The sequence below is a fragment of the Chanodichthys erythropterus genome, chromosome 19 (genome assembly GCF_024489055.1).
Source record: "Chanodichthys erythropterus isolate Z2021 chromosome 19, ASM2448905v1, whole genome shotgun sequence".
NCBI classification, from domain to species: Eukaryota; Metazoa; Chordata; class Actinopteri; order Cypriniformes; family Xenocyprididae; genus Chanodichthys; species Chanodichthys erythropterus.
In genome coordinates, this window is record NC_090239.1 from 6,836,360 (window position 1) to 6,848,613 (window position 12,254).

The 12,254-nt window shown below is 40.4% G+C and overlaps 1 protein-coding gene across 1 annotated transcript in view; it reads right to left on the bottom strand.

Annotated features, from left to right (window-relative positions):
- Window positions 1–1,047: 1,047 nt before the first annotated feature.
- The window catches only part of LOC137008318 (alpha-tectorin-like), a 76,166-nt gene continuing 64,959 nt past the window's right edge, over window positions 1,048–12,254 (bottom strand). Inside the window, exons 17-39 of the mRNA XM_067370286.1 lie at window positions 11,979–12,106; window positions 10,870–11,148; window positions 10,598–10,693; window positions 10,357–10,510; window positions 9,938–10,191; window positions 9,709–9,855; window positions 9,042–9,621; window positions 8,352–8,935; window positions 7,684–8,248; window positions 6,982–7,580; window positions 4,775–5,330; window positions 4,455–4,651; window positions 4,150–4,285; window positions 3,833–3,880; window positions 3,596–3,643; window positions 3,359–3,406; window positions 2,944–3,063; window positions 2,657–2,841; window positions 2,410–2,564; window positions 2,065–2,310; window positions 1,627–1,789; window positions 1,317–1,419; window positions 1,048–1,145 (exon numbers count right to left, since the gene is read on the bottom strand). Coding sequence (XP_067226387.1) covers window positions 1,048–1,145; window positions 1,317–1,419; window positions 1,627–1,789; window positions 2,065–2,310; window positions 2,410–2,564; window positions 2,657–2,841; window positions 2,944–3,063; window positions 3,359–3,406; window positions 3,596–3,643; window positions 3,833–3,880; window positions 4,150–4,285; window positions 4,455–4,651; window positions 4,775–5,330; window positions 6,982–7,580; window positions 7,684–8,248; window positions 8,352–8,935; window positions 9,042–9,621; window positions 9,709–9,855; window positions 9,938–10,191; window positions 10,357–10,510; window positions 10,598–10,693; window positions 10,870–11,148; window positions 11,979–12,106 — 5,489 coding nt within the window. The remainder of the gene's footprint in view (window positions 1,146–1,316; window positions 1,420–1,626; window positions 1,790–2,064; window positions 2,311–2,409; window positions 2,565–2,656; window positions 2,842–2,943; window positions 3,064–3,358; window positions 3,407–3,595; window positions 3,644–3,832; window positions 3,881–4,149; window positions 4,286–4,454; window positions 4,652–4,774; window positions 5,331–6,981; window positions 7,581–7,683; window positions 8,249–8,351; window positions 8,936–9,041; window positions 9,622–9,708; window positions 9,856–9,937; window positions 10,192–10,356; window positions 10,511–10,597; window positions 10,694–10,869; window positions 11,149–11,978; window positions 12,107–12,254) is intronic.

Sequence of the window (12,254 nt, forward strand, 5' to 3'; positions counted from 1 at the left end):
AAACCCTACTTTTTCAATCCATTTTATGTTATATTTGCTGTGTGTCTGTGAGTTTCTCCTCTACTTATGCAGTGTATTAGAATCGCGAGCTTTGGGGGTGGGGAGCACGAGCTCATTTGCTTTTAAAGGTACACACAAAATCAGCCCATTTTTTTCTCCCAACCAAAAACAGGCAGTTAAAACATGGTATAATTAAAATTATTTTGAGCTGTAACTTCACAGACACATGCTGGGGACACCTGAGGCTTATAGTATTACATCTTGCAAAAAGGTTCATAATAGGTCACCTTTAAACTTACAAATATACAAGAAATCAGTGGCGAAATCATGTTTGTATCACTAAAAAATGAAGAGAAACCAGTCAAACTCCAAGTTATTTGCAGAAGTAACATATATGCACGAAAATTACAACATATTTCTGTCATTAAGTTTGACTGCTGCAGAAAAAATGCTGCAAAACAGCTTTTGGTGGATAAACTGTGTGAATATTCTGGTGATTGACATGACTAGTTGAGCAACTTTAAACTTTAAATATAAATGTTGGGTTTCCATGTTTTATGAGGACTTTCCATAGACATAATCATTTTTATACTGTACAAACTGTATATTCTATCCCATTTCTGCATTTTTACATTTTCAAAAAACAAAAACATTATTCTGTATTATTTATTAGCTGTTTTCCTCACAGGAACCAAATGTAATTTTTTCCCCATAACGTATGGCTTTACCAGGACCAAACACACACACACAAATTACATATGTAACCAAAATCCATGCACAATCACAATCTCATTATTATTCTCACAATAGTAATTAGACTTGATTTATAAAATTACTTGGTTTATAAAATGATCATTCTGTCAGATTATCAGTCTATCAGTGTACTATAGCTAAAACTAATTTAAAGGTTGTGATTTTCTCCATAAACAGCCAAAGGTCACAAATATAGAAAGCTTGTAACAGTATGGCATCAGTGCCACATTAATTGAGAAAGAGACAAGACTGTATTAGATAAAAAAAATCATGGTGATTCTTAGTGGAAATATTCTAGAAGAATATCAGGACACTCGTCAGAGATATAAGTGATAGAGAACCACACAGCCATGGAGCCCTGGATACTTGCACTTGGCGTGGCAGAGGCGTATCTGTGAACAGAGATTACACAGCAGTCAGTTGATTGGGCAAACAGTGATTCAAGAGCGCTGATGTTTCATTTAACAGCACTACGAGACTTTTTACTGTATCATTCCACTGCATCCACTGTGTTCCAGACCAGAGTATGTGAGCATATCATTTTTTCTTGTTTTGTAAGTCACCTTTGTTACTGTCAGACCACATCAATGGGCCCATCGATATGGAAGCACTGTCATGGAATTTCACAGATCTGCCCTCTCTCCGGTGGTGTTCAGAGTCACAATTCTAAGATACAGATGAAAAGACAACCAAGTTCTGTCAACCAAGGAATCAAGGTCAGCATGGCTCCGTCAGACCCCCTATTGGTAGATGTTGTAACTACTGTATACAACTGACATTTTTCTCCATTGAAAATTTGAAACATTTAGTACCAACAACTATATCCATGTCCATAAGTAAAATCTGAAAATACTTGTGAATTTGTACACTCACCACTGAGCAGTGATTGTCTGTCTGAAGGCAAAGGTGAATAGCGCAGTGCAGGTAAACCTTTGTGGAGTTTGCAGTGAAGATAAACATCTCAAAGGAGAAACGGCTGGATGTGGAAACACCATTCTGCAGCAAGTCCACTGTATTGTCATCTGGATTGGGACACCTGAGCATTTTGGAACAGTATAATAAAGATATTATAAAGATAATAAAAAAACAAAGAAATTATAAGGTTTGCTAAGTTCAGTTTAAACAAATGCAGGTTTGAAATGACATGACGTCAAGTAAATAAAAATAAATCCTTTTTTTTTTTTTTTTTTGATTTTAAGATCTTAAGTAAGTTTAAAAGTAATAAATATCATAGTTTTTTTCTGGCAAAATACAATTCATAAGTGTTGAGGAAGACAAACAATCAAAAAAAAATAATAATAATTGACGTGCCTGTCAATGATGAGTTCCCAGCGGACAGAGTAATGGGGATCATTCACAGGTGTAGCCCAACATGTGTCAATCACTGAAGCAAACTGACGGCTGTCGACTCCATCAACACGAACTTCCACAAAAATACGCTTGTTCAGCTCTACGTTCACACTCCCAGTGAAGGGGTCTGAGAATTCAGCATCCTGATAGGGAATCATCCTGACCTGATAGGTCCCTTGACCAGCAGGAAGGATCCTGTGCACAATGCTGTTGAAATAATTTTACACGAGATGTGTCAACTACAAATAAGGCTAATAAAGAGAATTAATAGTTAGTCAGTAAGTTGTCTGAATTAAGTGCGTCTACCTCTCCAGAGGGTTGATGTCCATGGAGAGTGTTTGGGTTTGTGAGTACACACAGCTGAAAGGAAGCTTCAGAATTTTCTTCCTGCTGATGAGATGCCCGACTGTGTTTGGCTCTCCCACAATAACATTCTCATAGATGAAATGGGTGCCATTGGCCTGTTGGCACATATAATTTGAACATTTGTACATTAAGGGACTTTTTAAAGAATTATAAAATAAATAAAGGTTTTGTTGTTTGTTGTTCCTACCACAAGACTTGTACCACAGATGTGTTCATTGTTGTCAAAATAGAACTCCACTCTGCCATTCCGGACTGTTCCTCTGCAGTTGGGATCATTGAGGTGTAAGATGTCAGAAGGAAAACCAGCCTCAAAGAGCTGACAGCGAGACAGAGACATGAAGCCAGAGCTGCTATCACAGGTTTGAATGAAATCTGACAGAGAAAAAAGTCAAGAGAATGTCAGCAGTGATCAACAACAAAAATGTAATCAATGATGAACATATATTTGAAATGTTATTGGGAAATGAGTCCAACCAAAGGATCCAAGCTGAGAACTGTTATGGCTGTCTTTGCAGAAACAGCCGTAAACACCATGTTCTTCTTCACAGCGTTCATCCTCAGTGCAGTTGAGCTCAGAACAGCGATCTCCTTCAACTAAGAGGAGAACCACAGGATTAATGACAATAACTAGGGCATAAATAAAACACAAATTGAAAAGTATTACATCTTCTTTTATTAAAAACAGTAATCTTTGCTATAAAACATTCAAAATTAAGACTTTTTTGTTTTTACTGGTCTAACTGTAAACATAGCTCAAGCTCCAAATGGATAAAACAAACCTATGGCAATTTATAAGTAATACCATCACTGATATCAGTTCACATGAAATCATCTTTCCATTTATTTTTTTTGTTTTGTTTTGCTTTCCCCCAAAATGTTGCAAAAATACCTGATGGAAGGCTTGATCTGGTGGTGGTCATGTGTGTGGTGCTCTCTTCTGTAAAGACAAAGAAAAAAATGCCTATAGAGCGCAACAGTGATCATCCACTTTTTTTAGCAGCCTTTGTTCTCGAAGTACATTTCCTATTCATTATCTATATGAAGTTTTAAAAAAGATCTTCAATAGAGCCATAAACCTAGCCAACGACCTTTGACGCAAAACATTACAAAAAATATATGAAAATACCTGATGGAAGGCTTGATCTGGTGGTGGTCATGTGTGTGGTGCTCTCTTCTGTAAAGACAAAGAAAAAAATGCCTATAGAGCGCAACAGTGATCATCCACTTTTTTTAGCAGCCTTTGTTCTTGAAGTACATTTCCTATTCATTATCTATATGAAGTTTAAAAAAAGATCTTCAATAGAGCCATAAACCAAGCCAACGACCTTTGACACAAAACATTACAAAAATTATATGAAAATACCTGAGGGAAGGCTTGATTTGGTGGTGGTCATGTGTGTGGTGCTCTCTTCTGTACAGAGAAGGGAAAAACATTTAAAAAGATTTTACTATATTAAATGCCAACACTGATATGCCTACATAGCACAAGAGTGATCCCACTTTATCAGTGGCCATGGTCCTGAAAGTGTTTTCCTATTCATTTTCTTGATGATGACAAAAACTATGGTAGCAGAAAAATAATAATATTATAATAATAATATATATATTTTTTTGGTATATAAAGGCAAAGATGATGCAAATCAGAAAAGTTAATATAAGAGATATCACAGGTTCACTGACCATAGCAGCCCCGACGTCCACCTCTGACCGTACACTCCATGGTCGGTTGGCAGGAAGAAGCAGAGCAGCGCAGATCATTTGGAGCAAAACACTCACAGAGGTGAGAACATTCTAGATCCCAGAAATGCTCGCCAACCTATGAAATCATTCCACAAAAGGTTGAACTTTACATTTACAGAAAAAAGGGCATGAGTATGTTTGAGGAGTTAGTTCAGCAGTAATACAGCACATTACATACAGGACTCCACTTTTCAATATCCTGTGACACCTATAAAGCTTTGCCAAAAGAAAGTTTCAATCCTCACATTCAAGTAGAATCCATCGTAAAGGCAGCCACATTGCTCCACCGGTACACAGAATCCTCCACTCCTCACCAATCCATCATCACAGAAACATCCCTCTGAGCATGTGTGTTCACAACTAGCATCAATGCTGCTGGCGCAAGTATGACTACAGCCTGTGCCACACAACTCATAGTGGCTGTTCTCTGAACAGGTCATGACTGGGAACGTAACAAACAAATCATACAGATGTCAAGCACATTTTATAAATGTATATACCATTTGTTCACAATACAAGCTACTGACAAACACTAATGGAAATAACCAAAAATGATCTCACTCACCACAGGATGCACTTTCTCTCCAGGGGTAAATAATGGCATTGTTAGATTGACAGGCACTCGCATAGGTTTGGATCGAGCGACACAGGACATCATTAAGGTTTCCAGAAAGACACACATCAAACACACAGTCATTAAAGTAGGCTTGAGGATCCACATAAACATGGCAGAAGCTAAAGGGGCCCTCACTGGACCTGATGATGTCACACAGGGAACGGGAAGTTGTCTGATCTTGACACGAAGGGCAATTGTTTCCACACCCATCATTACATGGCAGTTCGTCCTCAACCTTCCAACTTGCCCCAAACTGGTCTGCTGAGCTTACCAGAGCTCCTGAAGGCATCATGAAGTCATCATTGCTCTGGCCATTGAAGTTGCCACAGAGGCCACATGTAACCCCACTGTAGTCTGCTGGTACAATGATGTTCACTGTCCAGGAGCCACCATAACTTACACTGAAACCAAAGTCAGTTGACACAAATGTGTACTGTCCATTGTAGTAGACTGACACCCGACCAGAGTCCAGCAGAATGGGAAGGTTTCTGGTCTCTCCATCAACCTGATTGAAAAGAGAATACAATAAGGACTGAAAATATGTGCACTTCTGGGTGTGTTCAGGCCTGGACTGGTAATCTGGCATACCGGGCAAATGCCCGGTGGGCCGACGCACTTGAGGGCGGGGCCGCTATATGATATGATTTTTTTTTTATAAACATAAAATTGGCCAACGACCGGCCCATAAAGCAGGGACAGCGGCCCATTGGTTCATTTTCCACACTGACACTGGGCTGGCCCAATCACATCTCTTAACATACTCCACCCCGTCCCCTCTGTTTCGCCAGAACATCTGTGGATTAGGAGGATGGAGAAACAAAAGTGCAAGTGCAAGGGGGGTGCGGAGAAGTTGCGGGCAAAAAAATAAAATAAAATAAAATGTAGAGGTTGATGCCTCAACGTGCAAAAATTACAGGCATGTTTAGTACGGTTACTGTAGCTTCAGTTTCCAAACCTACAGTAAGCTACCTGACGTGCAAAAACAGGTGAACATAGAAGAACATGGAGGAGACCTGAAGGCAGAAGAGCAGTGAAGCCAATGAGGGACAGAGTAAGCAGGAGAGTTTAATAGAAGCGGTAAGCAGGGTAGTTACATGATTAACAGCGAGGGACTCATGATGCGACGACGACGATGATGCTTAACTGAATGAATATTATAAGACAACATAATCGTCGTCGTTATTATAAAGTCAGACTGTCACCTATACTGCACTGGTCACTCAGTCAGCTAAAGTCAAATAGCACAGCAAAAGTTGTTTTGCACTGTTTTTTGTAGTTAGCAGTGCCCTATCAGAGTTCACTTATGCAGTAACGGCCCTTCTCATAGAAAAACCTGAAATGATGCAATTTGATTTTTCAAAAAAAAAAAAAAAAATCAGGTTATTATTATAATGTAATATTACTGATAATGTGTTTATTTCACAACGAGACTATAGGTGCCTATTTATAGCTGTTAGTCGTGATGATGGTCTACTAGATCTCACTTTTTGGCTATAAAAAGTTATGTTTTGTAGCTCTTGTACCCTATTACTCTGGTATGAACACTTGGTTGTTTATGGCAAGTGAATAGCATTCTTATCATTTTATTAGGACGTTTTTTGTGAGTAATTTGGTAGTATAGTTTTCTTTTTCATTGTTTTTAATGGGGAGTATCTAAACAATTAGAGGTAAATGTTTGATTCTCAAACAGGGGTTTGTGCTCTTTAAAACAAAGTATATTTGTAATTGTAAATTATAGTTTTTCTGCTGTCTGTTTCATTGAAATCTTTTTTTTTTTAAATTCTTTATAGAATTATCAGTATTCTACATCCACGTTCTAAAGGGTTAACTAGCTTTTATATCATGGAGCACATTGTCCATCTAGAAATCCTACTCTTACTAAGTGTACTTTTAATAACTCTACCAAATAATTGTAATACTCTGGTGGGTGGTGTCCAACCGATTGTGGTGGGCCGGTCTGAGCAAAAATGTCAGGGCCATTTTTTTGTCCCAGTCCAGCCCTGGGTGTGTTCCAGAGAGTAATACAAGGCAGAAGAAAGTCTCTATTGTAGATCATAGCTTCACAGCAATTATACAAGTTTGTCATTATTAATCATGTTTATATCTATCATATACTCAAAGGGAAATTATAGTGAGCGATGCTTGATTACCTCAACGATAAAATGACGGTTCATGTCCTGTGACATATGCACAAGATAGCCAGAGACGTTGACAAAAACTTCAACAGTAATTGACACCGGGAGTCCATGCCATGCCTCATTCCTTGCATCCACCTGGAAATGCGGAAGCCCAACAGTGTCATTACATACTGTGGCTAGCACATAGCGACATGTGCCCTGGAAGTCAAAAAGGGATCCATCAAAAGACATGTAGTGGGGGTCACCAGAAGCAGAGCAACGAGCACGTGGATGAGGATGGCAGCCGTACTCGCCGCCCAACACTTGGCAGACCTCCTCTTCCCTGCAAGATGATGGCGTGCAATGGACATTTCCAGTGATTCCGTCACAAACACACAAGAACTGGCACTCTTCACCATGCCAGAACCTCTCTCCAGCCTGCCGATAACGCCCAGAGTAGTGGCAACCACAACCCGTAGGGGGCACACAGCGATCTCCATTTAACACATTTCCATCATTACACTGGCATCCTTCCTGGCACTGCAAGCTGCACTGAAATGGAAATGAGAGGCTGGGGCAGGACGCAGGACAGGATGTACCGCATAATTCATAATGGGTATTTGCTGGACAGGTGGATTCTGGTTGAAAACAATGACAGAAAAACAATGAAAGAAATTTTAAGCACATTGGAGCTTCATAAAAGTAAGTTCTAGGTGAGCAGGTCCAACACTAGATGCTTACCGCAGTGGGTGACACTTCTCCACTCTTCAACTGCAATGCCATTCTGTTGGCAAAGCAGCGTGTAACCTCGCAGAGCCTCACATAGGGCCTCTCTGGCACCTTGTGTCTGCTCTAGCAACTTAATGCAATCTGCTATCCGTTGCTGAGGATCTAGTGTTCTGCTGCACTCAGCAAATGGTCCATCATCCATAGCCATGATACCACAATGATCACTGAACTGGCTGCTGTTCTGATAATGTCCTGGTTCCCAGCTGTCAGATGGGTCCTCACAGTGTGCTGATAGGGATCCATCACGCCAGCTGTCCGCAAACAGCTGGGTGTCATTCAAAAGGACAGCATCTGGAGTGTAAAACTCATCGGCAATGTCTCCGTTCAAGTTGCCACACAGACCTCCGAGTGTACCGTTGTACGTGCTCGGTGCTGTGACTCGGACAATGTGTGGCCAGTCGGCTCTTATGGTCACCCCAAAGTTTGTTTCCAAAACAAAACCCCTCACACTGCTGTGATAGATACGGATTTGACCAGAGCCAACACTGACGGGCAGACCAACCATCTGTCCATCCACCTGAAGAGAATGATAAACAGAGACTTTTCCTTTTAGCATATGAATTTGAGAAATAACATGTTTATGCTCTTTTAATAAATACATGCTTAATATTTTGCCTAACCTTTACATTGCTGCCCTCTCCCATTTCAACGGCGACCTGGATTCCTTCTGACTCAAACTTCAGAAACCTGGCAAAGTCATGAAGGCCTCTGGGTATTTTCTCTACTGTCAATACAAAGTGTGGTAGGGGGGAAGGCCCCATCACTCTAACAAGAATCAGTCCACAAGCTCCAGGGTATCTGAAACTTTGTCCATCGAAGGTGTGATATGTCCCAAGGTTTTCAACCGAGCAGGTAGCATAGCCAATGGGTCTGCAGCCTCTCACACCGTCATGGACTCCACACACCTCTGCTGGACCACACTGGTGCTGATGGCAGATCATCAACATGCTGTTACATACACACCATTTCCCACAGTCACCGTCCAACACCACTGACTGTCCTTGGGTGTAATAGAAGCCCTCAAAAGTGCAGCCACAGTTTGCTTCAGGCACACACTCTCCAGCACTGAGGATGTACCCAGGATCACAGATACAGCTCTCCTGATTGGGCAAAGGACAATTCATTGGGGCAGATGGATTACTGCAAGTCGCAGGACAGCCTGTTCCTTGAGGCTCAAAATGACTGTGTTGAGGGCATTGAATCTCTGGGAATGGAGGAAGAAAATAAAGAATATGCATCAGTTTCTGTAATCTTTTGATTTGGACAGAGATCAAATTTGTTTTATTCAAAGCTTTCATCAAGATGCCTACCACAAAAGCCCTGCTGTCTCCACTGCCCAAGGTGTACACCCTGCTGTTGGCACTGAGTAGCATACACATTGAGAGCCTGGCACAGAATGGGCTGGTACCCTCCTCCCAAGCAAAGGTCATAGACACAGTTCTCCATGTAGGTTTGTGGAGCATGTACAGAGTGGCAAGCGGCGAATGGGCCGACAACATCTCCTAGGATCCCACAGTGGTTGGTGTCACTGTAAACACTCATTTCGTCTGTGGTACAAACAGCACAAGCCAGACCTGTGCACCTGACATTATGGCATTCAGGATCTGTGTCACTTTGAACTTTCCAACTGTTGGCAAAGTCCACATCTGAGCTCAAGATCTCCCCACTGGGTGAACGGAAGTCATCTTCAGGGCTCAGGTTAAAGTTTCCGCACAGACCGCAGGTGGCGTTAAAGTAGTCATAAGGTACAGAGATGCTGACGTAGCTGTATGCATCATATGTAACAAGCAGACCAAAGTCTGTGCTGATGGCCAAAGAAAAACCTGACCGATAGACCTGAATGGAGCCATTGCGGAGGGCAAAGGGTGTTGCTGCAAAGCTTCCATTAACCTGGAAAATATTGGAAAAAGAGGAATTTGGGAAATTGAACAGAAGACTGCATTAAAATGAGAATTAAAGCAAAACCATCATGCTAACCTTCGCTTCATAATAGTGATCCTTGACCAGCTCAATTACTTCATCATAGACAAACACTCTGACCACCCGAGTCCATGACACATGTGTGCTGCCCCGATGTTCATTTTTGCCCTCAATGCGATAGTATGGCAAACCGTTGCCACAAGCCTAAATAATTCAATGATAACTGATTGCCTTCATACCTTTTTTACAATAAACAGAAAGCCATAGCATCTAGAGAAAGACTAACCTCAGATAGAACATAAGTGCAGGTCCCCTGAAAGTGAAAAATCTGATAATCAAATGTATAGTAGTGAGGATCACCAGAGATGGTACAGGTTTGCCGTTGAATGTTCTGGCAAGAGTACTGGAAGGAAGCCGGACGGCAGGCTTGGGAATAACTGCAGGGCTCCTGGCTACACTGGAGGCCGCTGCTGGTACAGGTGCATTTCTGCTGGCAGGTGGCATCACTCCAGAAAGAGTCCCCAAGTTGCACGGGAATACCTACAATAGTTTCACATGAGACTACTTTTTTGCTAAAGATTTTTTTTTTTTTTTTTTACCAATAAGCCACACTGAAATGCAAAGTGGCCAATGCTAATAGCCTAATAGAAAACAATTTATTTAGTTAAAAATAATGACATAATAACATTAAAGTAATAACATTACCATTAAACTGACAACCCCGCAATCCATTATCTGTTCTGAAGGCCCATCTACCTGGCACATCAACATTGCTGCTGTATGTTAAGCTTGTGATGTTACTCTGTATGGATCCAGTAATTGAGAAGTGGTATCTAGAGCTGATGGTGTCATAACCAGCCTAAAATAAGCAATCAAAAGAAAACCCTGTTAGGATCTTTTTAATTTAGTCAACTGGAACAGTTTCAACTTGTCATGCTGTACACACCTGTACATATCGTTGAATTGGTGCAATTGCTCCATAATTCATCAAAACAAATGAGAAATGACCATTTGAAATCAAAACTACTTGGAAAGATGTTTCCTGAAAATGACAAATTGAAAAATCACATCAACATAAGTTTTCTAAATGTAACAAAAACAGTGATCATACAATGCACAGTATAGCAACTCTACTTTGTGGATTACATTCATTTTGATGTCTCAAATATGCTATAAACAAGAACAAGAAGATTTACAAAACCAGATTGGGTTTCTTACAGTTCCAGAATATGGGTAATATGCAACTCTGTCCCATGTTGCAACAAAGACCCAAGTAGCAGAGAAGCTCAGGTCAGGGAAATATTGGTTAATGTCTTGTGTGGCCTCTGTAAGGACACTGCCAGAGGTGTACTGACAATATGAAATAACACCGTTGCCACGGTTATCAATATCTGTCCAGAATGGAGCGATGACATCTTCTCCACCATAACCTGGGAATTGGTATGGAATGTAGCTGTACCACGGCCAATCAAATGTCAAGTATCCATTGTTGTTGATCTGAAATAAGGATAATGTTGCAATGCACACAATACTTTTAACCATAAACTATCATTTTTCATACATATAATGTAAGAGTCAAAGTTTGCAATATTGATGAGGAAGCGAAAGAGAAGGGAACGAGATGCTGCATCATGGCATTGATGCTCTGGGAACGGCTTCAGTGTGTGGCGGTGTCTGAAACGCGTGTGAAATCACGCCAATCCTATTGGCCGACAGAGGTCAGCTGAGTAAGTGTAGTGCATCAACAAGACCATAAAAGGGCACCTATGTCATAGAACCCCCAGATTGTAATGGTCTAGAGAGGCAGCGCAGACATGCATTAAGTATGGCAAAGTCGTTTTGAGATGTTCCCATTCGAGAGAACTTCGTAAGGGATCATTGTCAAAGTTGCAGTAATTTATTAAAAGAGAATGTAATCACAGAGATGATAATGCACACATGCATTTATGTTAGCTAAATGTATGTTTATTTATTTATTTAATTATAAAAAAAATGATGAGCTATGTTCATACACCACTGTTTAAATCTACAGAAACCATCTATCAAAGCCACAGCTAACAAAGACTCAAGCCACATCCCCTGATGAGGTGCCCTTTTATGGTCTTGTTGATGCGCTACCCTTTGTCACGTGATCTCCGTCAGCCAATACGTTCGGTGTGATATCATATGTGCTTCAGACACCAATGCACGCTGAAGGTGTCAACACCATAAAGCAGCACTGAGTTTCCTCGAAAGGGAACTATTTTGATCATTCAAAAGTCAAAGCATTTGTAAATCATTGTGAATGCCATGTTGGTCTCCATTTAAATAAAATCAGATTTGCTTACATATACTTGGTTGTATGCCTGTCCAAAAAATATGAACTGTTGCAGAAGTAAGATCACTGGTGAAATTCCATCATCAGAACGATCATTCTCTGTGTCTCCTGGTCCAAATGGATAAAAAGGTCCTACAACTGTGGTATAGACAGAAACATAAGTATACTATTAATATGATTTTTTACCATGTGATGTCACATTATTTTTGTTTAAATTATGTTAAAATACCTGAGGAATTACTTGATCTTGTTGCATTTGTGATGATAATTTCTGTAAAGAAAACAA